The following is a 24,722-nucleotide window of genomic DNA, read 5'->3' on the forward strand; positions in this document are numbered from 1 at the left end:
TTCAGTGAAATTATCTCTAGTTTCTATCGTCCATGAGGGTTTAACTGCTGTTTCAGAGCCTTTCCCACTCAACCTGGAGGAGCCTGTATTTAATAGTGTGTAGTTGTTCTAAAAATAATAGAGATTAGCTCAGCTAAATGCTAATGTTAGCATGCTAACATGCTGATGTGTAGCTGACATTATGCACATCTTAGTTAAGCGTGTTAGCATGCTAGCAACTGCTAATTAGCAGTTAATTCAAAGTACAGCTGAGGCTGATGGGAAAGTAATTAGCTTTTCAGAGAACCAACAGCAGACAAATTAAACTTTTGACCTGATGATGGCGCCAGAATAACACATTCATTTAGATAACGAATGATAGCTTCTTTTTATTGTCGTTATTGCCAAAGAAGCTATGATCTACCACCTGTAGTCTCTGTACCACAGATAGTACTGTACGTCCCTCTGTATTAAAATTACACATTAAATCCTTACATAATATAAATTAAAGGATTAAAATGGTTTAAAATGAACACAGCAGTGGACACAGAGGCAGCTATGCTGTATATCCAAATATATAAACAGTACATTTACTCAAGTACTGCTGTTTAAGAACAAATTCGATGTGCATCTTAGTACTTCTAGAATACTACATCTCAAAGGTAAACATTGTACTTTTTACTCCACTACATTTGTCTTGCAGCTTTAGTTAGTACATATATTTGTGGTGGTGGTACATTGTATGCGTGAGTACACTATTTTGAAAGCAGGAGATTTACTTGGAACAAAGTACAATAAAGTATTTTGACACTATAGTATCGCTACTTTTGTTAAGTAAATGGTGTGCAACTACACCAGTGTATTTATGCTGAAATTTCCACGCTTTTATTTTGAAGAACAACAACCAAACCGGTGTTGCTCGTCTCGTTCCTGTGCGGGAATACGCCAAGACGTAGTCGTTGTATCTTAAGCGGTAATTTCCAGCTAAATCCATGTCTACATGAATTACTCGGTTAAATAACGCGGAAGCAGCTGAGCCGTTTATCAGTGGTCAGTTTTTCCAGCCTCCAACCAGAACTAAGTCGTTGGGACCGGTGAGAGTAACACAGCGCGGACAGGTGAGGCCGACAGGTATATTTTATTTACAAACCAACGTGAACAGCCTGTTTCCTGTCCCCTGCGTTTACATTCACATTCAGCTGATGTGGGCTGTGCCGTTCGGCTCTGGACGTGTTAAATCGTTCACTTCCGGTTTCTGTTTTTCCTCCAGGTCTCTTTTTGATGCAGCTTCGTAAAAAAAAAAAAAAAAAGCTGTACTAACATAGTGTCATTCATCTGAAATGACTTGCTTGACATGTCTGTGTCTCATTTTAAGTCAATGCCCGTTTCTCACCGTCACCCCGATCACGTGGCACGTCATTCACATAATATTATCTCCGCGCTTCCGGACAAGCGGAGACCAACGATGGTGAAGTTCAGTCTGTGGGCTCTTCTGCCTCCCATCAACTCCGCCTTCACCGCCGCTGGACTGTTTCTGGTGTAAGTCCCGATAATTACACGACTAACTACCAGTTTGACTGAAGACAAGCTCGGACAACACATCTCAAGCTGTCTCTGACGCTTTTCTGTAATGTTTGTTACTGCAGTGTGCAGCAGTAATTTCCATTAGTGAGAGAGATGCAAAACGACTATAAAGTGATGCAAAAATTACTACAAAGAAACAAAAGTACTCCAAAAACTTTAATTATTATAAAGAGATGCAAAAGGAACCACAAAGAAATGCAAAGCAGCTACAAAGTGACACAAAAGTACTGCAGAGAGACAAAAATGACTATAAAGAAACACAAACAACTATCAAGTGACACAAAAGACAACAAGGAGACAAAAAAGAGTATAGGCACAAAATGACCACAGAGCACTTTTTGACAGTTACAAAGACGTGAAACATGACTTCAAGGAAACAAAAAACTACAAAATACTAACTGACGACAAGGAGACACAAAACTACAACAAAGAGACACTATCTTACTACAAAGATAGAAAAGTAACTTCAGAGAGACTGAGACTGTACACAAACGACACATTGCATCATCTTGTTTCTACACAGGAGGCTTCAGGGTGATGTTCATCATCCTCACACCTGAGCCAGGTGACACTGCAGCACATTTCTGATGATAATGTACGTCCCCTCTTGTGTTTTAATAGATACTCTCTTGCTGTCAAGAATGAGAAAATCGTACCTTTGGGTGCAAAAAACTGGTAAGAATTAGACAACGTTACATCCAGCATTAATGGCTTTCATAAATCTTTGGATTAATATATTTTTTCTTGTTTTTAGGAGACTGAATGGCTCCTTCTACCCTCCATACATTAGGTAGATACTTATCATTCCCTTTTCAAAATAAAAGCAGCCTTTTTATTTATTATATTTTAGTAAATTTTGCAAATGGTTCACGTTTCCTCCTTCAGCATCGCGGGTAACTATCCGGAGGCCAGCTGCATCTTCAGCGAGCTCATGAACATCTCTGCGTTTCTGGGTAAGAGCAGCGAGTCTCCAGCAGACACTGATTATTCAACACTTTCTTCTTATTGTCAACAAACCCCACGAAAACACCACAAACAGCATTCCAGCACTGCCGTGATGTTTAGCAGGCCAGGGAAAGATTTAGTCTGTCCCAACACACCGTGTGTCAAATGCAGCGAGCCAGAAAAACCAGGAAGTCCTCCTGCACCCGATCGCAATTTGCAGTATGTGAGCCAGCATGTTTTTCTGGCTCTTCTTACCCACAATCCTCTGCTCAGCGATTGGCACTCGCTCCAAATCGCATTTTTTCGTATTATTTCATATTTTGCGCTTCAGACTGCAACAGAAGTATGAGGAAGAGGGTCAGAGGTCAAGGTACATGGGACACGTGGGATATCGCCTCGTTGCCCGTCAGCACACAGTGAGCCATGCAGATGTTCATTAAGCCAGCCGTGGATTTTTATTTGCTTCTTCTTCATCACAGGGTTCATCAGCGCCTTCCTCAGATACCTGCAGCTGAAACCCTTATTAGACAAAGCGTGGCTGAATGTTTGCTGCCTGGTTTTGTTCTGCCTGGCCTGCTTTGGAATGACGCTCGTAGGAAACTTCCAGGTAAACGCTGACAGATTTCCAGATGGACTCACCTGCACGTTCGGCCGCAGAGACCCGACAGGTAGAGAGCGAGTCGGTTGATTGATTTTGGTGTTTCAGCTCTTCACGGACGAGGTGACTCACAACGTGGGCACCCTCTTGACGTTCGGACTGGGAACGCTGTTCTGCTGGGCGCAGTCCTACATCACCATGAGGGTCAACATCAACAACGAGGGGAGGAAGGTCGGGATCGCTCGCTTCCTGATGTCTGGGCTCATCACTTTCTGCACGATTCTCTGTATCCTTTCACTCACCTGCACAGTTCACAGGTAACGTCTGATGGGCGGGAGGTCATGGGTTTAAAGTGACGACCTCAGCTTTGTTTGTCCCACTGTTAGCATTGTTTTACCAAAAGCTCTGCAGGGATCCACCAACTTTACTTTTCAAAGTCAGCAGACGCTGGTTAGCTTAGCTTAGCATAAAGACTGGAAAAGGGGAAACTTGCACTGTCCAAAATTTGTCGTTCTTACTCTGAAGTTTTTGTGTAGATTAAATAGAATGCGTTAATTTGTGAGCTTTATTGGTGGATTGTGTTCCCTTAAGACAGGCTAGCCCCTTTCTCCTGGTTCCAGTCTTTATGCTAAGCTAAGCTAACTGGCTCTAGCTTCATATTTAGGGTAATAACAAGAGTTGTTGTTCTACATTTTAACCAATCAGAAGCAGGAACTAAGTGAGCTCAGTGTTTGTCCTAAATAAGCATGTTATGAAACTACAGATCTGCAACAGTTTAATGAGCGCAGGTTGCTTCCTTAACTCACCTGACGCAGACTTCACGCTGGGTGGTCTGAGCTTGCACACAGAGGGGGCTCAGTGTCAGTGGGCGCTGGTCATGTCCTTCCTCTTCTTCCTCAGCACTTTCGCCATCGAGTTCCGACACAGCCACTTCGACTTCGTGTGCACAGACAGCCGGACCAACGGCAGAGGTGCTGCGCTGTCTCATGCTGGAAAATACTCAGGTGGGGACTCATCAGACACGTGGACGGGCAACAAATTTAAGGATTAGACCGATTACTGACATCGCTGTTACCTTTAGTGACACATGATGAATGCAGGGGCAGAGGGGGGGTCTGACTCTGCTGTGAGTTGTGGATTGATTAATCCACAGTGCTGTCTGTGGTTAATCTGCATTCTTAAGGCTTGCTGTGACTCTGTCTGGGGGGTGTTGCTGTGGGGGCAGGGGCCTGCTGCCATTGGCTCACCCCCCATTAAAAATTACCAAACCACTGACTGATGATATGTATTCATGTTTGACCGTTGCACATTTTTTATCTACAATTTAACAGTTTCTTCTGAAAAAAGCAACAGCAAAAATCTTCGTAGTTCACAATCTGTTGGCTGCCGAATGTTTCGTCCAATCACTGTTACCATTTTCCAACAGTTCATCTTTAACATTATTTACTGGTAAATTCTTTTTGAATCTTTATTTTTAGATCGTACGAATCTGCAGATGTTGAGAGTTTAATGTAGCTCTTTCAAACGCAGCTTTGCACAATGCGCAATCAGTATCCTAAACAATAAACTTTCATTTGTCAAGTGAGGTTTGTGGATTATTCAGAGTAACTAAAATATCATTTTTGGAGGGATGAAGCTGAAGCCAGCCTTAGCTTAGCTAGCATTTTGGGCAATAAACTCACTCATTTCTTGCAGAAAATTGCCAAAATTCCTGTCATGTGCGTCCATTTAATATGAAGCTGGATGCACAAATCAGTTAGCTTAGCATCAAGAATGAGAACAGCTAGCCTTGCTCTTGGGGGAAGTTACATCGTTAAAAACTGTACATAAAAGGATTCAGTAGCCAGTTATCTTAGCTTAGCTTAGCATAAAGACTGGAAACATGGAGAATCCACAAGTTGTTTCATCTGCACAAAAACTAGAGTTTAAAAACAAACCTTGTGTAATATTAACATTTAGTGAACGTCAGAGGTGTTGGGAGGCGGATTGTGTTAGTAAGGCAAGCTGTTTCCCCGTTTGCAGTCATGATGCTAAGCTAACTGGCTGCCATACTGTGTGGTATTGATCTCATCTGACTGTTCCTGTTAAATCACCTCCATCGTGGGGTCAGCTCACCTTTCAGAGACCGTTTATAAAAGGAAAAATGTTACATTTTGGGAAATGTACTCGTTAACTGAGCATTAGATTGATACCATCCTCATGTCTGAGTGCTAAATATGAAGTCATGTAGCTAAATGGCTAGCCTGGCTTTGTCCAAAGGTCATAAAATTAATCCGCCATCACCTGTAAAGCTCAGCGAGTAGCACATTATATTCATTGTACAGAAATAAGAGTAGTATCAAACTTCTCTAACTCTTAGCGTTGATTTGTGTTAACTGACCCTTCAAGTTTAGCTTTTTATTTTCAGACAAACATTAACATCTGGACCGAGAGCAGACAGATTCTGTGTGACACAAGGCATTTATTGGAAGTTTTTAGATCATCGCTCCTGAATAATACCAATTATGTTTCACTCACACACACACACACACACACACACACACAAATCCTCAATTTGGCAATTTTTAGGTAACTTTCCGACACCTACAGATGTTACAGATGATCAATGAGGATGGCACGTTTAAATAGACACCGTTCACCTGCGAGGGGCTAATTAAGACATTCGAACAAAGTTTGAAATGAGAACTTTCTGTCAGCATCTCCGCTGCTGAGTGCATCTATATACTGTGGTTCTACTTTCTAAAACATTACAATGTCAAACAGTTCAGTCACGGGATAAAACTGCAGCACGCGTGTGTGTCGAGGGAGGAAACGGCACGTGAATGGAAATGTTTACAAAACGGCGACAGACACGCACACGCACAGCTGGAAAGTTCCGGGTAACGCTGGAGAGGAACGGGCGACAAACACGCTTCATCTAAAAGGTAAAAAGGTAAAGTAACGTCACAGGTCGTGTGCAGTGTCCTTCAGGTCTGTTGCTTCCTTCTTCTCTTCCCAGTCAATCAAATGGTCCACTGAGACGTTCCTCTGAGTTCCTCTTACGCTCCGTAGATCTGTTTCCAGACCTGTGAACGGCCTCCTGAAAGAGCCAGGTGGATGAACTCGTCGCAGGACCCCAGCAGCCCCACCTGTGGCTACCTGAAGTCCAGCGGCGTCTCCTACACTTCCTGAACTGTCAACGTGGAACACACAAAACATCAGAGTTGCAAAAAGGGGGGGGGGGGGGGGGGGGGGGGGTTGGGGGCAAAGAAGAGAAGGAGCAGGTCGTTATGAAATGAAGTCTTCCTCCACGCTCTGCGTTAAACACGTCCCGTCAGTTCAAGTTGGCTAAAGGATGTGATGAGGTTATAGTGGGCCCTCTCGTCATCTGTCAGCTCCATGTTTCCAGGCCGGACCACCACCACCACGTTCACCCCGGCTTCCTCAGCCGCTTTCGCCTCTGCAAGGACAAATCCAAGAGTGAATACGCAGATGGAAACTGCAGAGACACGCGAGCTGGCAGGCTGTGCCCACCGAACCTCCCCGAAGCTTCGCTGAGAGATCGCGATCCCAACAACGGCAAGGTGTGAAGAAACACACGAACGCACCGCGTAGGAAAGAGGAAGTAAACGCATTCAGCACGTCGATCAGACCTCCAGGGTTCACACTGTTCTAGAGAGTGACAGTGAGCTGGCATGCTGATGTGTAGCAGGTGTAACCTTGTGTTGCATGTTAGCGTGCTAACATGAGCTAACTGGCAAAACAATCATAACGCACTAGTCTTGCTTAAAATGTCGAAGAGGACGTTGAAGGCATCCGTCCGGTTTCTACTCGATTACTCAGCAACAGAACCCAAACGTTTGGTGCCAAAGTGTGAGTCTGTCATGAAGACGTTATCACTGCTAACAAACTTACCTCGAGTGACGTCTGTCAAGAATGTGACTTCCTCTGGCTGACAGCCAATCCTCTCAGCGATCCTCTCGTAGCTTTTGCTTTCTACTTTGGCTCCTATACTGGTGTCAAAGTGACCATCAAATAACTGGAATGATTAAGAAAAACATGCCATCAGCCACAAGTCACAAAGACAGTTCTATGAAATATCTTAAATCTGCTGATGAGGATTAAATAGATGACGACTTACATCTAAAACGTCTCCCTCCACAGAGTATCCGAACAGAAGTTTCTGTGCCTCCACGCTTCCAGAGGAGTAAATATACACTTTCAGTCCTTGTTCTTTCCATCTTTTGATGGATGGAGTGACATCCTGGTAGATCCTGTTTGCAGCAAGACCACAATCAGAAGATAAACCTTATTAATTACCTTTTATAAAGCTTATTGACCCCTGTTTTCGGTCCCAAGATCACCAAGACCTCAGAAAATAATTTTCTATTTGTCCAGCGTAGTCACATCATTCACTCTTGATTTGGAGTCACTGGGTCACATGATGTGGAGGATATTGAGGGGTCAGAGGTCAGCTGACCGACCTCTTCCTGCCAATATATGAGCCACAGCACGAGTAAAACTGACTAAGATGATGCTGCAGGATCTGAAGTGAACGTCAACCTCAGACTCACCTCACTGCAGTGAATTTCTGCTTTCAGAATGTGAAAGTTCAAACAGGAAACGGCTGAGCTTTGACATTCAGTTGTATTTATCTGTTACTTAAGCAAACCTCGCTGTCTCATGAGTAACAGTGAGTCCCTGCTTGCCTGAATGATGCAGACGCTGTGTACGTGTCACTGCCTCCACGCTAACAGCGCTGCGCATAACGAGGTTGCTTAGCGTTAAATGAACAAAAGCAGCTGCTGAGAAAAGACAAGAACTAAAAACAAAGGCGGCGACAAATCAGACAAAAGCTGTGAGTTCAATGGGAAGAGAAAACCCTGAACATTAAAATAACTACTCTGCTGGACTTTAAAGGTCTGTGTGTGGACACAGACACACTTTCCCATCGAAACCATGTGAGTCATTGTTTTTTCCAGCTTCCCCGTTTTAAATGCAGCGTTGATGGAAACACAGTCGATGGGAATCAGTCGGGCTGACGGAGCTTCTGCACGTCTGAATTTTGAAGTGAGGAAAATGATCAGCGTACTTACTCGCCTTTGATTCTCCCAGAAGAATAAGCCGCCCTCCACATGTGACCCTGGAGCTGTTTGAGTGCTGTTGACTTCCTGTCTGCTGCCATCTGCCACAGCACATTATCCACCACTTCCCTGATGGCCTTCTCCTCGTCTGTGTGGACCGTCTGGTCCACGGTGTGGACAGGACCCGAGCGGTTCTGCTTCACATCCTCTTCAATCTGCCACAACGATCGGGGAGCAGAACAGCTGTTTTCTGTCATATTCGCCAAAATAACATAAAGGATCTGGCAACATGTTGAGCGGCAGGGTTTCTGTTATCTGGTAATAATCATTTTTTACCAGGAAACTGGACATGTTAATGAATAATAATCATTGGTTTCACTGACATATGTGCCAAAGGCCAAAGTCTTCCCTCCCCTGCTCACTCAGATAACTAAGAGACTGTGGTCAGGAGGAGGATGGCCTTCTACAGAAGATAGCGCACTAGACGCTGACATATTCCTCCTTGTCAAGATGATTGATAACCTGCAGTAACACTGGAAGAAAAGCTCTGGTCTGCTCTTCAATTTGATTGCATCACATTGAAGTCGCCTCAGCTCTTTACCTGTTTCTTTAGGAGATGGACATCTTGCTTGCACTCATCTTCCTCCCAGTGAGTGGATAAGTAATCCTCAAGATGCTCCCTGATGTATGGAAATAAGATATCCTGCAAACCACAGAGTCATTGGGTGTGTTTTCACAGGCTCCTTACACACAGACAATAAACACATCCATCACAAAATGTGCTGGTTCTTATATATTTACAAAAGCAAGACTGAGCACATAACCAGCACTTTTTAATTCATTCATATTTTATATAACAGTTTTACTGTTAGTGTATTTTGTGCAGGACTTCATTCAAACGTCATCCGTTATGCTGCGTTCACGCCATATGGGAATGACTGTAAAGATAGGAAGCGTCCTTTATGATGATCGTGTGAGAGCTTAAAATACTGTACAGTAGCAATACAAGATCATATCCATTATATATGGGCTTAATTACTGACTACTGCGAAACCGATTCTGGCTGTCATGAGTTCTCCATGTTGGTGTGTTTTCAGGCACTTCCTTTTTATAAACACAAAGGCGGATATTTCAGAGCTTTTAATTACGACTGACGCGAACGTTATTTATAGGTGGGAAACTTGTAATTACAGTAGCTCCGCTATGAATTGAATGCAGCATATAGTCTGTTTTTATCAGGCAGTGATTCTAAAGATGCTAACAACTAAATGGAGTAATGAAGAAAGAGAGTAACTAAGTATATAAATAGAAAAATTAGAGTAGCGCTACACTGAGGTTTGATTGAGTCTACAGTAGTCAAACACCGTCGAGCTGTGCTGGTTTAGCGGAGCCGCTAGTGGTGACAAGCATCTGTTAGCATGGCCGTTGAGTCGTTTCTGAGCGCTACATAATTAGCCAGCACTGCTATTCAATCAATATGAAAATAATATAAAAAAAATTCCGTGTAATAAAACTTACCTTTACAAATGTGATCGGTGTTGTTGTCCCTTCAATATCCAGCAAGAGTGCACTGGTACATGCAGGAATTGAAACAGTGGCCATTTTTAAGGAGAGTCTGCAGCTGGTTAGCTGACGTTAGCTTAATTAGCAGCACCACAGTGTTCAAGCCAGGCAACGCGGCTCCTCGGTGGTTGTTTAACGCGGACAGGTGAAGCAGAGCAGAGATTATCTGGGCGTTACGAAATGTACCACCCCCTTAGCTGTTTGCCACTAGGTAGCTATTCTTGCCATCACCTCGCAGCTAACGCCGAGCCGACTCCAATAACTGTGCACACATGTTCTGATCGGGGCTGTCAGCTCGGCGGGTGGCGCTGTTGGCGTAGTTTTGCGAGAAAGACGCGAAGAAGAAAATGCGGCGAAAACAAAACGACGCTCTCATAACATCCCTCAAACTGTAACGTTAGCTACGAAACTAATTTCTGCCTTACTGACCCAAAACCTGCCTAGATTCAGACTAACGTTACAATTTGAGCCCCTTAGGTTAATTAGATAGCTCGCTTTGATCGTCGACACGAGTTAAAGCGAACGACAACAGAACATCAGCTAGCCACTAGCTAGCATTAGCCGACAGCAAGCCAACTAGCTTAGCTTCTGCAGGGAATTCTGACGTAGCTTGAGTTTAGCAACAACTTTGCTGCGCATTTCAAAAGCCAAAAATGTCAGAAGACTACGAATTCAGCGATGACACGACCGCCATGAGAATGGAAGAGGATGGGGAGGCTAACAGCGACGACCCGATGTCTGCGGCTGGGGACTGTGGCCTGATGGGGGGCGAGGCCGAGGGATCAAAGATCGACGCCAGTAAAAACGAAGAGGACGAGGGGTATGGTGTCTTTGGACTTATCTTGCACTTGAAATCAGTCTGCACGTTTAAACATATTTTACCAGCAACATTAAAGACGCACCAGCTGTGCTGTAAACACCAAATATTGCTGTTTTTGTCGAGGCTGCACAGACTTATGGTATCCTTGAATTTGCTGTTTTATCAATAGGAAGATGTTTGTCGGGGGGCTCAGCTGGGACACCACCAAAAAGGATCTGAAAGATTACTTTTCCAAGTATGGGGAGGTTGTAGACTGCACATTAAAGCTGGACCCCATGACTGGCCGTTCAAGGGGCTTTGGCTTTGTGCTCTTCAAAGATCCTGAAAGTGTTGACAAGGTACTTTTTCAGCTCAATAAGTAGTTTACATCATATGTACGAACGGCAAACCAAAGTACTGAGTGCTGATCTATGAAGCTGGATTTAATCTTAATCTGGGGCTAAATCATCGCCCACATCTTCGACTTATTCATTGATTTAAATGGTGAAAGAGTGAATGAAGCAGTGCTGAACTGTTAGTCTATCAGCAGGAAATTAATTGCCAACTTCTGCTATTTTGATAATTGATCAATGATGCTTTTCTCTGTTTTACTCGATGGTAAACTGAACATGTTTGACTTCAGGACAGTTGTTCTGACCAAATTATCAGTTTGAATATGTCAGCTGAGGCTCTGTGAGCTTGAATTGCAAACTTTTCCCACACATTTCCTTTTTAATAGATAAAGATTCATTGAAATAGTGGCAAAATACCAATCCAGTCTAATTTGTTAGGCTAACAACAACTAAACATCCTTTGCATTGGTGTCGGGTATCTTTCTATAAATCATCCCATTTATTTATTTATTTTTACATGCAGTTTTTTATGTGGCGCCTCATTTGATTATTTTCTTAATCAGGTTGCCTCACAGAAGGAACATAAACTCAATGGAAAGGTCATTGACCCCAAAAAGGCCAAGGCCATGAAGAGCAAAGAGCCCGTGAAGAAGATATTTGTTGGTGGTCTGTCTCCAGACACTCCTGAGGAGAAAGTCAGGGAGTACTTCGGTGCCTTCGGAGAGGTACACCTTTTTTAATATTCCCAGATTTAGCTTTTAGTTCGTGCTGTGGCTCATATTTTTATCCATTGTATGAATTTCATTGATCATGTGATCAGGTGGAGTCAATTGAGCTTCCCATGGAGAACAAAACCAACAAAAGGAGAGGCTTCTGCTTCATCACGTTCAAAGAGGAGGAGCCGGTCAAGAGCATCATGGAGAAAAAGTACCACAACATCGGACTAAGCAAGGTACAGTGAACCTTTGCGTCCTGGTAACTGGTTTGGTGCTGTTATAGTGGTCGCTGTGGACACAAATCAGTTTACCTTCTGTTCCTTTAGTGTGAAATTAAAGTGGCCATGTCCAAGGAACAGTACCAACAGCAGCAGTACTGGGGAGGAAGAGGAGGATACTCATCCAGGTCTCGAGGAAGAGGTGGTGGTGAGTGGATGAGACATTTGAATCCCGACTGAACAGTGAATGGTGACAATAAGAACATGATGGTGTCAGATCTGCTGTTCTGCAGAGTTCAACGAGAAGCTCAACAACAGTCTCATGTCTGCACAGTAAATATGCAGCAGGCCGTTAGCTTAGCATAAAGAGTAGAAACAGGGGAAATGCTAGCTCCTCTGAAGCTCCCTAATTAAGACGTGCTGTCTTGTTTCTTTGTTTCTTGGCAGGGTGCAGTGACTTCCTGGAGTCCAAACAGAGACTCCAGGAAGTCACTGCGCTTTGCCAAGAAGCAGTCTGGTACACAGCACCTCTGTTTCTCTGCTTTGTTCGAATGGATTAAACAAACAAGACATCATCCGCCCAGGAAATACAGGTCGAACCAGAACTCGTCATTTCCACTGGGCTGCTTTTAAACGAGGAAAGAAACATGGCCGACCCCACTGAAACAGACGTGAGCCTGTGTGATTGAACGTTTGATGGAAGCATTTGATTTATATCCTGTTTGTTTTCAGGTCCCAATCAGAATTGGAACCAGGGTTATGGAAACTACTGGAATCAAGGCTATGGGAATTATGGCAATTATGGTTACAATAACCAAGGATATGGAGGATATGGTGGCTATGATTACCCTGGTTACAACAACTATTATGGATACGGTGACTACAACGGTAAGTAAACGCATCACGCCTCGATGTCACGCATTCCTTTATGTTCTGTTGCTTTTGAAATGTTAAAAATGTCGCCTCGCGCTCGCAGATCAATCTGGTGGATACGGCAAGTCGCCGCGGCGTGGTGGTCACACCAACAGTTACAAGCCGTATTAATAGCGGAGACCCTCGTCTTCAAGTAGGTATGTAGAAACAAAAATACACCACTTCCTGTTACCTTAAAGTAGTCATATTTACTTTGCTGTTCGGTAACATAATGTGTAATTTTCTCTTGTAAATTTCTTTTTCTCAGCACCCTCAAGTGCTTTACAGTAGTGGTAACATAGAGGCTACACTCTTGTGGCGTTTATTTTAACAGCTGGCCTTCTGCTGCCTCTTTTGCACCTTCTTTCTTTTTTAAACTGTAAAGTTAACAGGTAAAGTACTGCTACTACAGTAAATGGATGCCAAAGTTAAGGATGTGCAAGGAAACAGAAAAGGAAGTATGTTGTCTCCTAACTCTGACATACCTTGTTTGTACCTGCCAGCGGAGCTTCCTTGCAGGCCATGAGCTGACTCCCAGATACTCTCAGGGCCCGCTCAATGCGGACCGGGTACGAGAAGCATACGCTCTCGAATGCTGCCATTTGGTATGGTCTTACAACATCCTGTATCAGCATTTCTAAACTAAAACAATATGGGACACGTCCAGCTTTGTCATCTTTCTTTCCATTTTAATTTGTTTGCAACTGTTTGTAATGTAAAACTTAAATTATACACATGTAATTGTCATTTTTTACAGGCCCTTACTCCCCCACAAGTAATGATTATAAGTATGAAAAAATAACTATTTGCTTTTCAAAGGATACGTACAGCATTCTCTGGACTTCCCAGTTCCCATTGTTAATATATGCATTCCTAATCTTATCTACATGCTTGTTTCTTTATTTAGCTCTTGTAGCCAGTAGTCCATGAGCTAAAACCTGGTTCGTAGTTGGACTCTACTGTGTTGGGGGATAAAGTGCTTTACTTTGTGTACATGTATTGCTCTGTTTTGTCTTACTGACAGCGATGGAAAAGACTCCTCTTTTGTTAATTTTCTTGTAACGACTTTTCCTCTTATGACCTTTTGTAAAACAACAAGTGTCACCACATTTCCAGAAAGTTGCATGTAATGCTTTCTTTAACGTGTATTTTTGACCAATCGAAGGTTTCTTCCATTTAGTATTTTGGCTTTGACCTCTTCAATTTATTGCACTTCAGGATTTCTAGCTTATGGACTAACTTTTTTTTTAACTGTAACATGTTAAGCTAATTGTTCTCAGTTTGTTTTTTCTTATTGTTTTTACATTGGACATTATAAACACGGGGATTCCTATTTTCTTTTTATAACTGAGCTTTTTTTTGGTTCATCCGCAGCTGATTGGTTCCTGTTTGTCTTGCGCAGGTTTCAGGGTGATGAAAGGCAGCTGTGGGCTGGTGGAGCTTTGACCGGAGAGATGATGGTATCCAGCAAAGATCACTAGCTGATTGTAAGAGAATAACTGAAGAGCACTGTGGCCTACAGCACACTTCCTCTCTATTTACCAGAGTATTTGTTGTATCTTCAAAGTTTGGATGTTTTGCATTTATTTAGACGTTCCCGCATCCCTCCTCGTTTTTGTATTTATTGTTCTCATATGCTATTTGTGAATCGCTTCATTTATTACATTACTGAAATGTTAGCTTGGTTGGAGCAGATCACACATATATCCAGTACTGTGGTAGCAAAGATATGAAAAGCATTGTTCCAGTTTATCCTCTTTATCATAGCCATCAGTCTTATAATACATATGTTATTACAGTTTGACATTCATGAACATGCAGTATGTACACACACAGGTAATTACACATCAATGCAACAAATAAAAGTAATAAATGCTCATTTGGGATTGTGATCCTTTGTCAAATAGTGAGTTGTGTCGCGTCACGCGCGAGTGACTGCTGGAGTGTTCGAGGAAGCATTTTCAGTTTCAGCTCTGCAGCTCCACATTTCATCTTCACATCAGCAGCTTTAGCAGAGCAATCAATACGCGTTCAAAGTTAGAGAATCATTCACCCTCAGATTTACAGAAGTGTTGTCATCTTGAAATGCGGCACATCAGAAATGATCAGAGACTCATGAGATCGATTAAAAGATGTGTGCAGGTGAGCGTCCTCCATCGCTTTCAGTCCTGAGCTGACGAAGGAGCGTGGCCAGGAACTATATCACATTAGTGGCAAAGAGGATGATGAGGATGATGATGATCAGCACAATCACGCCAATTATGATCATCATTTTGATGTTTTTCCACCAGTATTTCCTGGCGACCCGAGTGGATGTTCTTTGGAACGAGTCGGCCTGAAAAGAAGGAACATGAAAGAGGCTTAGTGAAGTGATGGAGGGAGTCCTCAGATCCTTAAAGCAGGACGTTTACACATCAGGCTGCTCACAGGTCGAGAGGAGATCTGTTGCACAAGTGAAAAAACTTGTAGCTGTGGGTGAGGGGTCGAGGCCAAAAAAAAACTTCCACAAATTAGTTTTCATCTGCAGAGCGCTTCTCTAATCTTTGCCTTTTTGTTAAATATTAGGCAGTTTTATCACTTTGGGCTTTAAAAAGTGATTTAATGAAGCCTTTTGGGCAGTTTAAAGTGGAAATGTTTCATTGAATCTATGAAAGTACTGTATCTGTCAGATGGAGGTAGTGCAGTACAAGAAGAGTATAAAGCAGCCGAAACGGGAGACACTCAAGTAAAGTACAAGTACTTCAGACTGTACTTAACTGCAGTACTTGAGCCTTGTTGTGTAATGGGTCATGATTGAAAACCAGCGATCAGCAGCTCATCAGGTACTCACAGACGCCTGCAGGTCATCGGTTTTGCCTATCAGGTCATCCAACCTGTCGCCTCTCTCCAGCACTTTGCTGATGTTGTCCTTCAGGATCACTTTCACCTCGTTCACTTGACTTTGCACTTGTTCCAGATTAGACGGCGAGCCGGAGGCCGGCGTCTGGGGGTTTGTGTCCGCCTGTGAAAAACGAGGACAAACTGATCACAAACTCTTGTTCTTACTTATTCACCAGCACGCAGGGCAGGCAACAACGCCCCCTGCAGGCACAGCGTGGAACGAGCAAGCCTCACTTCCTGCAAGGGAGATAACAGGAAAAGGGCGCTATCAGTTTGCAGAGGCCTGAGTGATTGTCACATGAAGAGCTGGAGCACTGTGGTCACAAAGTAAACCTGCTTATCAAACACCGACAGACCCGCAGAGGATCATTTCAGATGACATTGAGATGAAAACAAGCCGTGACACCTGAAGAGCAGGATTTCAGATGAAAACTTTCCATGAAAAGTGTTCACAGAGAGTCTGACTCACCATAACAGCAGTGTCTCTCAGTCAGAGCCAACAGAAGAGCCTCACACAAACAAACAACCCTCCTCAGTGCTGCTGTCCGGTCCTCACAGCAGCATAAACAAACGCACAGGTCTGTGCTGGCTGTCTAAGAGCTGAACAAACGTATGCTGAAGGTTGCACCTTCCCTGCGTTACTCATTAACTAACCTGTTGCCTCAATCAAAGTCCCACTGGCCTGACAGGACGCAGACATCTCTGCCTCAGACAACGATCACTGACGAGCAGCGCTTCTGTTTCCTGCTTCTCCCAATCTAAGCTGCCACATATTCATCAGACAGCAGCTTCAGATCAAAGATCATTTCAGGCTAACCAGCTAAAACCTCTCTGATACACACATACGTACCATCAGCTGGCCGAGCAGCGCTGGACTGGCAGTGTGAGCAAAGGGCTCTGTGTTCAACAGGGATATTTGCAAGGCAATAAAGGGTGAAGTCACTGCTCTGTTGCTTCACTTCATTTCCTCATCCTGTGTGCTGCAGCTTCTCGTTTCAGCGGCTGACAGTTTGTGCTTCATTCATGCTGCTCAGAGGGCAGAGTTTAGCTCAGGAAGGTGTCACACACTGAACTTTTAAAGATGAGATGAGCTGTAAACAGAATCCACATCATGAAATGTGTCACACCACCAACCAGCAGTCAGTAATCTGAAGTGTGGCAATAAAACTGACGGTGGAAGAGTATTCAGGTCATTTAGTGACGTTAAAGGAGCAGTACTGTAATAAATACTCTGTTAGAAGTAAAACTGAAACTAATAATAGTAATAATAATGAAACGATAAAACAATGAAAACAAGGAAAATAAAGTAGATTTAAAACAACAGGATAAGACAAGACAAAGAGTTTCCTTTTAAAACGTTCAGCGAGCTGACTTCACTGATACCTAAAGGTGGTGTGTTCAAGTGCTGCATCCACAATTTTCTTTGGAAATTGGAAAAAGTATTCAGATCTTTTACTCCAGTAAAAGAAAAAACAATACCTCAATTTAGAAATACTTTCTTACAAGTGAAACTCCCAATAAAACTCGTACTCATTACGCTGCCTCTCTCTTTGTTCTTTTATCATTTATTATATTGATTCAGTAACGTATAAGAAGCATGTTAATGTTGAGTTACTCATTTTTTATAATGTTTATGATAATGCATTGTATTTTATATGCTTATTATGTAAAGTAACTACAGGTACATGATAAACGTAATGGACTATAAGTATAAAGTAGTATGAAGTCAACAGATAATTCAATGTCTCAGTCACATAAATTCTAAACAGGGCAGGAAATGTCTCTATGGTACTTTGTTAGTACTACAGATGAACTTTCCTGATAAAGAGGATCTGGTCATGAGTCACTTTGGGAGTGTGCTGCTCTTCAGTGAAAGCTTGCCAAATACTGAAGAAACGGTATGAACACTTGAAGTCACATAAAAAGTCTGATGAGCTCATTTTCAATAAGCTTTTTAAAGAGTTTATTTAGCTGAAGACGCCACGAAGGAAAACTTCATCCTTCAGTTTAAAGGTAAAGAACAGGATGGACTATTATGTACAAATATATGAAAATCTGGGTGCATATAAGAATATAAAAAGCATCAATGACCAACAACATCAATAAAATGTACAAACAATACACACAGTGGAGTGCATGAGTGTGTACAGTGGATGCATGTTTACATGTTTACATACAGCGTGCAGGATCATGGTGACAGTGTCATGTAAGAAAAAGGTGCATTTAAACTGTGAGAATATAACCTGTAATGACAGCAAGTGACTGTTTGAGTGTTCGAGGTTTATGGACGCTTTGTGACTGATGCTCAGAGAGAGGAAACTGATCCTGTGTCTGCTTGCTTTGGTGCACAGAGCTCTGTAGCGCCCCCCAGAGGAGAGAGGTTGGAACAGGTCGTGTCCAGGGTGTGATGGATCTGCAGTGATGTTTCCTGACCCTGGACATGTCTAAATCCTGAATCACACACGCACCAATGATCTGCCAGACAAAGTAACGGAGTGAAAAGTAAAATATCGGAGATGGAGTGAAGAAGGAGTGTAAAGTTATCTGAAATGGAAACATGCAGGTAAAGGAGCTTTAATTTCTACTTCAGCGCACGAATAAATGTGCTTAGTTACTTCCCACCATTGGGTAATTTTAGGAATCGTAGACTTGACTTTCATGCAGCTCCTCCTTCAGACATCACATCAGGCCAGAAGCAAGTATACTGGAGGATTAACATGAACACATGGACGTTCCAGTATTGAAGGGGTTAATCATGAGGGATGGCCACACCAGCCTGATCACCTGGACAATATAATACACATTGTTATATTGGCCCTGCAATAAATCTGACCTTTGTGAAGGCTGTGATGATGAATGTTTGTGTAGCTGCAGCCACACAGGTGTGTACTCAGAGCACACAGGTGAGCTTTTCTCAGATAACGTCCTCTGTGTTCACCTGGCAGCTTTAGCAACTGGTTAATTTGCAGATTCAAATTAATAAAACAAAACCTGATCAGTAAATAAATTCTGACGTAATGTTATAAGTTAGAATTTGATAAACTTTATTGATTCCCAGCTTCCCACCAATACAGAAAGAAATTAAATTAGCTTCACTTTTACCAGCTGCAGCATTGAAGCGATGAACTCATCAATGTTTCTGATACAATGATATAATACACGTTCTTATGAAATACATAATGAGTACTTCTGAAGTTTGAATGCAGGACTGTTAAAGTGGTATCACCACTTCCACTTCAAGTAAAAGACCTGAGTCCTTCTTCTATCACAATATACACAGTAATATGTGATTGAATTTCGGGGTGGAATGCACAAGTATATTTAGTGAAGTATTAGAGGTACTTATACTTCATTTTATGTGACTTTCAACACTCACTTCTACACATTTTGAATTAATAACTTTAGCTCTATTATATTATATTATATTATATTATATTATATTATATTATATTATATTATATTATATTATATTATATTATATTATATTATATTATATTGGCGCCCTGTTGCGTCATAACAGCGCCATCTTGAGGCTGTCCTGGCTGCTGCCTGAAGGACTTTCTCTTGAAAACATTCCTCTTCCTTCAGTCCTCGCAGCCGTTCACCAAAGTTCCGCCTCAGAGGAAAATTTGTACTTTTCGAGGAATATTTCTCGTGTCCTGGTGGAAAACTTCATCGGTCTCTGTCCGCTGTGTTTCCGTTAAATCATCCGGTCAGCCAGAGTCTCCTCAGCTGAACCTTCACGGTTAATTATTTCTTTTTATAATCAGCGTCGGCGGAAATCAGAGTTCAGCTCCACTTTATTCGTCCGACCTGCTGGTTTTAATTCATCTGAACCGAAACGACCGACGAGCTCAACATGAACCCGAGCGGAACCAGCGGCGGCGGGAAGACTTTCCTGTTCACATCCGAGTCCGTGGGAGAGGGACACTCCGGTACTGTGAGCCCCGCGCGGACCACTCATAGTACACATGACTGTGTAACTGTACTCTGAGTACATCATAGTTAACTGTGTAACTGCACTCTGAGTACACACATGATCATAGTTAACGGTGTTACTGTACTCTGAGTACACTGCATGGACATGTGTGGACATGCTGATTTGGTCATTGGTGGAAGAATCAGATCCTTTACTTCATAAAAGTAGAAATACCACGATCTAAAAATATTCCAAATGTTACTGAAGTAAAAGTACACAAGTATTAACAGTAAAAATGTGATGATTCATGATGCTTTTTTGTTGAAACAGCTCTGAGATCAGTTCAAGGTTAGACCCGTTTTATTGTGTGGCTCAGATTTGAAGTATAAGTACTGAAAACAGTGTTTAAACCCTGGCAGACGTGGAGGGCAGCCGGTGTTGACTTTGCCTTGTGTTTGCGCCTCAGAGGACGTTTTATCACGGCTTCATACCCCCTTCATCATATCACATATTCTCCACAAGCTTTATTTAAAGATCAAGATCAAGATTTGGGAAAACTCCAGTCAGAAAACATTTGTATTTCCCAAACAGTTTCCCAAATATTCCATTAAATTGGGATTTTTATCCTTATATTTCCTCTTATAAATGCTGTCAAAGAGGTATTATTTAATATTTATTTATGTATTTACGTATTTCCTTGGCAAATTTTGGCAAATTGAAATATATTTGGTGTAAAAATACAGCCTAAAAAATGCCCCTTATGCATACCGGTGAGTTTGTAACTGTATTAAACCACAGACACAGAAAAGTGATGGAAAAAACTTTTTAATCAGTGAGATCAATGAGAACATCTGACAGCCGTTATTAACCTCTATTGAAATGAAATACAGTACAAGTATGTTTATGTTCACAGCTTCTCTTCTTTGTGTCGCAGATAAAATGTGTGATCAGATCAGTGATGCTGTACTTGATGCTTACCTGAGTCAGGACCCGGACTCCAAGGTGGCCTGTGGTGAGTTCACTGTCTTCTGATCTATTGATGTTAGTATATGACTCTCATTAGCCTGGTTTCTATTTTATGACTCATATCAGACACAAATTATTATTCACAGTTGAGTAATTACACGTCTTAAAACATGTCTGGACATGATCTTTAAGTACTTTCTGATAGAACTTCAGTGTGATTGAAAATCAGACTCTTGCCCCGTGGAACAAAGTGTAGCCGCCAGCGCTTGCGTCAGTCTAGTTTCGAAGGGGTATTGATAACCAATGATTTAACAACCCTTTAAATCAAAGTTCAGTGCAGAGTTCAGAGTTATGACTCTGAGAAAGAGATAAACCTCGTCACGTTGTGCTCTATTTTCTATAAGCTGTGAAGAAAAAAGTACACAAGCGCTGACGGTTTTAGGAATTTATGATCAACTGATTGATCATCATACGTTTAGTTCCATATGAGGCAGAAACACTCGGTGTCCGAGTCCAATTCCAGCTTTTAGAAATGTAATTTCTCGTTACAGAATGTGTGGCGAAGACTGGCATGATTTTACTGGCTGGAGAAGTGACATCGAAGGCCAAAGTGGATCTCCAGTCGGTGGTCCGAAATACTGTCAAGGCCATCGGCTACGACAGCTCCGCAAAAGGTGCCGTGTGGTGGGATTCAGCAGTCTGACTGAATATCTGACGTTTGTGCAGAGTCTTGCAGGGAAATTCAGTGAATGAGTCCCAGCTGTGATCCGCAGGTTTTGACTATAAGACCTGCAACGTGCTGCTGGCACTGGAGCCGCAGTGTGTGGAGATATCAGACTGTGTGTTTGAAGGCCGGGACCAGGAGGACATCGGTGCAGGAGACCAGGTTCAGTGTTTCACCTCTAAGTCCTCAAACTCATGCAGTCTACATGTACATAGTTACAAAAATGTTTCCTTTGGCAGTAACTTGTTCACAAGACTACTTCATCCATGCTAACAGCTCTGTGAGGCTGTACTAGCTAAATGCTAACGGTAGCATGGTCACAATGACAATGCTAACATGCTAATGTTTAGCAGGTTCGTGCTGCCTCATTAGAGAACTCGTGAGCTCGTGGCGGTGACATGGGAAGTCGAGTACACCATGTGCACAAAATATAAATGTCTGAATGAACTTTCGTGACAATCCATTCAGTTATTGCTGAAACATTTCAAAATCACAAATCTCAGCCTCACATTGATGCTACACGCTAACGGTTCCCTGCCTCGAGCCCTGCTGGAAGTGCAGCTAACACAAAATCTATTTATCATTTACAAAAATAACGTTCAAAAGCTCTTTTCTCACTTGTATCTACTTCAGTGTAAAGACTTGAATTTTAATGAAACCGCTGACATGACTTCTGTCTTGTTTGTCTCCTCAGGGTTTGATGTTTGGCTACGCCACAGATGAGACCGAGGAGTGTATGCCCTTGACCATCCTTCTGGCTCACAAGCTCAACTACAGGATGAGGGAGCTGTCGCGCAATGGAGAGTGTCCTTGGATACTACCAGACTCCAAATCTCAAGTGAGCCACCTCAGAAGAAAAACAGTGGGGGCATTTTAAAAACCTGCGCTGGTGCACTCAGGGTTAATTGCCGTGAAGTGCAAAATTGCTGGTTTGAGTCTGACCTTTTGTTGCATGATTTTCACCACCTCTCGCCCTCATTTTCTGCCTATTTGAGGTATAAAAATGCCCTATCCTGACTGTCCCTGCAGGTCACAGTGGAGTACAGAGACAACATGGGCGCCATGGAGCCCCTGCGTGTTCACACTGTGGTCCTCTCGGTACAGCACATCCCAGAAATCACGCTGGAGGAGATCAGACGGCATCTGATGGAGAAGGTGGTGAAGGTCGTCATTCCTGCCAAGTACTTGGATGACAAGACCATCTACCATCTTCTGCCAAGTGGGAAATTCCTTATAGGTGGCCCCCGGGTGAGTAAGAAATAACCACAGAGGGACACAGGGTAAAAAAAGATGTCAGTGTATTTGTCTGATGTTTGTGTACAAGCAGGAGTTGACTGATGTTTTTGTATCACCAGAGCGATGCAGGACTGACAGGGCGTAAAATCATAGTGGACACTTATGGAGGATGGGGTGGGCATGGAGGAGGGGCTTTCTCTGGGAAAGACTACTCCAAAGTGGATCGGTCCGGAGCTTATGCAGCTCGCTGGGTCGCCAAGTCTTTGGTCAAAGCTGGGCTGTGCAGGAGAGCCCTCGTTCAGGTGAGGACGTTTAAAGCTGCGCTCAAATTTAAATAAAACTGCTGCAGCTACTATGCAGCATTTTACAGTTTCACATGAGAAGTAGAAACAGCATCAAAGTTTGTGTTAACTCTGTTGTCAATATTTGGTTACTGAACTATTAATCTTGCAAACACGTTCCTACATGGGTCTGAGGAAAACAACTTGAACCAGCAACACACTGCAAGTGCTAATGAACTGATGACACTCCGTAAAGTCATGGCGTGATGTGTTCACTTACCGATCTTCATACTGAATTAGAAAAAAAAAGTGAACAAACTGTATTTTCAGTGACAACAAATCTTTGAACTAAACTGAACAAAATGACTCGCATCACCAAAGTTTTTTGTAAATTCAGATCAATTGGAAAGTGGAAGCTAGCAAGCTAGGCTAACTAGCTTCCATGCAGACAGGGGAGGCTAGTTAGACTAGCTTGCCAGCACTAGCACTGAGTCCCACTAAACTTTTCTTGCATATTATTTCTGTTATTTATCTATGTTTTGGATGGAGTACATACACTGATTCCTTGTCTGTTATGCCCTTTAGATCTCTTATGCTATCGGTGTGAGCCATCCACTCTCCATCTCAGTGTTTCACTACGGCACGTCGAACAGGGATGAAGACGAGCTGCTGCAGATTGTGCAAAAGAACTTTGACCTGAGGCCTGGTGTCATTGTGAAGTATGTCTAATTGTTTTCATAGCTGCAAACATTGTATTTCCATGTTTTCCTGTAAATTTAACATTGAAATATTGATGTGTTTCTTTTACAGTGAGCTGGGTTTGAAACGGCCAATTTACCAGGCCACTGCCTGCTACGGTCACTTTGGCAGGGACGAGTTCCCGTGGGAAAAACCAAAGTCTCTGGTGTTTTGAGGTTGTGGTCGATCACATTCCAGCTATAAAACAATCAAGAGTCCATTTTGTTAATCACAGATTTCCATGTATTCTAAATACAGCTGCATAACTGAAAACATAAATGTCTTCTCTCTGTTTTTCTTAATTTCTTACCCTAAACTGTGAAGGCAGTGGCCAGTGCCTTTGTTCAAAAATACATTTTGATTTTGCTTTATTATTATTATTTTTTTTTTTTTTTTAATAAAAAACCATGACCAAGGTACTTTCTTGTAAGAGAATCTCTAGTTGTTGTTCAAAATCATTATGCAATGAATGTGGTACTTTTAGGGAATCTTGAAGTAAATATGAGACACTGTCAAATTTATGAAAATCATGTATTTTGGTAACGTAATAAATATTTGGTAATTAAAAAGCTCCTTAAAAAAACTCATTGTTGTGGGGGTTTTTTTTTTACTAGCGGTAGAATGTAAGACTTCCTCAAATACTTTCCTTTATTCACAGTTCACAGGAGAAATGTACTTTTTACTCCACCACATTTATTTTATAGCTAGGAGTTAAAATTTTACACGTCTGTGCATTGAAAATTACGTGGTTAGCCTAGCTTAGCATAAACACTGGAAACTGCTAACTGGCTGTTGGTTAGCTTGTATCTAAAGATAAATGCCTACAAGCATCTACAAAATTTAACAATTACAAATAAGATATAATAAGTTAATTTCTGAACATTTTAGGGTAATGTTAGCTGTGTCATCCTGTTTTTAGTCGTTATGCTAACAGGCTCCTGGCTTTAGCTACATATTAGTGCACAGTCATGAGAGTCAGTTAATCAATCTTCTCATTTAACTCACCAAGAAGTTGAATTATGTCACAAAATGTCAAAATATTCTCATAAAGTTATACCCATTAATTTTATGACTAGTAAATAAGGCTGTCAAAAATGTAGTGAAGTAAAAAGCAGGCCACAACCTTTCCCTCCAAAATGTGATGCAGCTAGCATAAAGTAGCAGAAAATGGAGATACTCAAGTACATGTACCTCAGAACTGTACTTAAGTACAGTACTGGAGTCAATGCACTGAGTTACTTTTCACCG

The 24,722-nt window shown here is 42.2% G+C and overlaps 5 protein-coding genes across 9 annotated transcripts; 3 read left to right on the plus strand and 2 right to left on the minus strand.

Annotated features, from left to right (window-relative positions):
- The first annotated feature begins 871 nt into the window (after nt 1-871).
- tmem150c (transmembrane protein 150C) lies at nt 872-4,690 on the plus strand. Of its 2 annotated transcripts, none has more exons than XM_070988949.1 (8): nt 872-1,097; nt 1,355-1,518; nt 2,185-2,238; nt 2,318-2,353; nt 2,449-2,516; nt 2,988-3,115; nt 3,215-3,392; nt 3,922-4,690. In XM_070988949.1, the coding sequence occupies exons 2-8, from the start codon at nt 1,358-1,360 to the stop codon at nt 4,155-4,157; spliced, it is 861 nt and encodes a 286-aa protein (XP_070845050.1). In that variant the 5' UTR covers nt 872-1,097; nt 1,355-1,357; the 3' UTR covers nt 4,158-4,690. The 2 variants fall into 2 exon arrangements, with proteins under 2 accessions (XP_070845050.1, XP_070845049.1); XM_070988948.1 differs by having other exon boundaries at nt 995-1,110.
- Nucleotides 4,691-5,545: 855 nt separating this feature from the next.
- Nucleotides 5,546-9,840, minus strand: enoph1 (enolase-phosphatase 1). The gene is made up of 6 exons (XM_070988387.1): nt 9,688-9,840; nt 8,771-8,872; nt 8,182-8,384; nt 7,227-7,359; nt 7,001-7,124; nt 5,546-6,545 (listed from the first exon to the last, which is right to left on the minus strand). Exons 1-6 carry the CDS (start codon nt 9,769-9,771, stop codon nt 6,406-6,408), a joined length of 786 nt encoding a protein of 261 aa, XP_070844488.1. The 5' UTR covers nt 9,772-9,840; the 3' UTR covers nt 5,546-6,405.
- Nucleotides 9,841-10,003: 163 nt separating this feature from the next.
- On the plus strand, nt 10,004-14,609 carry hnrnpd (heterogeneous nuclear ribonucleoprotein D). Of its 3 annotated transcripts, XR_011603400.1 has the most exons (9): nt 10,049-10,552; nt 10,722-10,890; nt 11,448-11,609; nt 11,705-11,836; nt 11,927-12,026; nt 12,551-12,706; nt 12,795-12,888; nt 13,234-13,335; nt 14,133-14,609. XR_011603400.1 is itself a non-coding variant. In XM_070988385.1 (8 exons), the coding sequence occupies exons 1-7, from the start codon at nt 10,386-10,388 to the stop codon at nt 12,860-12,862; spliced, it is 954 nt and encodes a 317-aa protein (XP_070844486.1). In that variant the 5' UTR covers nt 10,004-10,385; the 3' UTR covers nt 12,863-12,888; nt 14,133-14,609. The 3 variants fall into 3 exon arrangements, 2 of the variants coding, with proteins under 2 accessions (XP_070844486.1, XP_070844487.1); XM_070988385.1 differs by lacking the exon at nt 13,234-13,335 and having other exon boundaries at nt 10,004-10,552; XM_070988386.1 differs by having other exon boundaries at nt 13,234-14,609.
- Nucleotides 14,600-16,531, minus strand: LOC139348370 (vesicle-associated membrane protein 8). 2 transcript variants are annotated; one of them, XM_070988389.1, is made up of 3 exons: nt 16,461-16,531; nt 15,561-15,731; nt 14,600-15,065 (listed from the first exon to the last, which is right to left on the minus strand). In XM_070988389.1, the coding sequence occupies exons 1-3, from the start codon at nt 16,461-16,463 to the stop codon at nt 14,928-14,930; spliced, it is 312 nt and encodes a 103-aa protein (XP_070844490.1). In that variant the 5' UTR covers nt 16,464-16,531; the 3' UTR covers nt 14,600-14,927. The 2 variants fall into 2 exon arrangements, with proteins under 2 accessions (XP_070844490.1, XP_070844489.1); XM_070988388.1 differs by lacking the exon at nt 16,461-16,531 and adding an exon at nt 16,080-16,132 and having other exon boundaries at nt 14,888-15,065.
- Nucleotides 16,532-19,182: 2,651 nt separating this feature from the next.
- On the plus strand, nt 19,183-24,051 carry mat2al (methionine adenosyltransferase II, alpha-like). Its single transcript, XM_070988990.1, has 9 exons — nt 19,183-19,545; nt 20,464-20,541; nt 21,047-21,169; nt 21,269-21,381; nt 21,914-22,057; nt 22,249-22,467; nt 22,575-22,757; nt 23,322-23,455; nt 23,547-24,051. Exons 1-9 carry the CDS (start codon nt 19,470-19,472, stop codon nt 23,647-23,649), a joined length of 1,173 nt encoding a protein of 390 aa, XP_070845091.1. The 5' UTR covers nt 19,183-19,469; the 3' UTR covers nt 23,650-24,051.
- The last annotated feature ends 671 nt before the right edge of the window (nt 24,052-24,722 follow it).

The sequence above is a fragment of the Chaetodon trifascialis genome, chromosome 20 (genome assembly GCF_039877785.1).
Source record: "Chaetodon trifascialis isolate fChaTrf1 chromosome 20, fChaTrf1.hap1, whole genome shotgun sequence".
Taxonomy (NCBI): Eukaryota; Metazoa; Chordata; class Actinopteri; order Chaetodontiformes; family Chaetodontidae; genus Chaetodon; species Chaetodon trifascialis.

Excerpts from the sequence above, each read along its gene's own strand:
- hnrnpd (XM_070988385.1), top strand. The coding sequence starts at position 10,386 with ATGTCAGAAGACTACGAATTCAGCGATGACACGACCGCCATGAGAATG. Across the intron at positions 10,553-10,721 it reads AAAAACGAAGAGGACGAGGG|GAAGATGTTTGTCGGGGGGC; the intron begins GTATGGTGTCTT and ends TTTTATCAATAG. Across the intron at positions 10,891-11,447 it reads ATCCTGAAAGTGTTGACAAG|GTTGCCTCACAGAAGGAACA; the intron begins GTACTTTTTCAG and ends TTTCTTAATCAG.
- tmem150c (XM_070988949.1), top strand. The coding sequence starts at position 1,358 with ATGCCCGTTTCTCACCGTCACCCCGATCACGTGGCACGTCATTCACAT. Across the intron at positions 2,239-2,317 it reads CCTTTGGGTGCAAAAAACTG|GAGACTGAATGGCTCCTTCT; the intron begins GTAAGAATTAGA and ends TCTTGTTTTTAG. Across the intron at positions 2,354-2,448 it reads TTCTACCCTCCATACATTAG|CATCGCGGGTAACTATCCGG; the intron begins GTAGATACTTAT and ends TTCCTCCTTCAG.
- enoph1 (XM_070988387.1), bottom strand. The coding sequence starts at position 9,771 with ATGGCCACTGTTTCAATTCCTGCATGTACCAGTGCACTCTTGCTGGAT. Across the intron at positions 8,385-8,770 it reads TCCATCTCCTAAAGAAACAG|ATTGAAGAGGATGTGAAGCA; the intron begins GTAAAGAGCTGA and ends TCGTTGTGGCAG. Across the intron at positions 7,125-7,226 it reads TGGAGGGAGACGTTTTAGAT|TTATTTGATGGTCACTTTGA; the intron begins GTAAGTCGTCAT and ends TAATCATTCCAG.
- mat2al (XM_070988990.1), top strand. The coding sequence starts at position 19,470 with ATGAACCCGAGCGGAACCAGCGGCGGCGGGAAGACTTTCCTGTTCACA. Across the intron at positions 22,468-22,574 it reads TCCTTATAGGTGGCCCCCGG|AGCGATGCAGGACTGACAGG; the intron begins GTGAGTAAGAAA and ends TTGTATCACCAG. Across the intron at positions 22,758-23,321 it reads GCAGGAGAGCCCTCGTTCAG|ATCTCTTATGCTATCGGTGT; the intron begins GTGAGGACGTTT and ends TATGCCCTTTAG.
- LOC139348370 (XM_070988389.1), bottom strand. Across the intron at positions 15,066-15,560 it reads CCGATGACCTGCAGGCGTCT|GCCGACTCGTTCCAAAGAAC; the intron begins GTGAGTACCTGA and ends CCTTCTTTTCAG.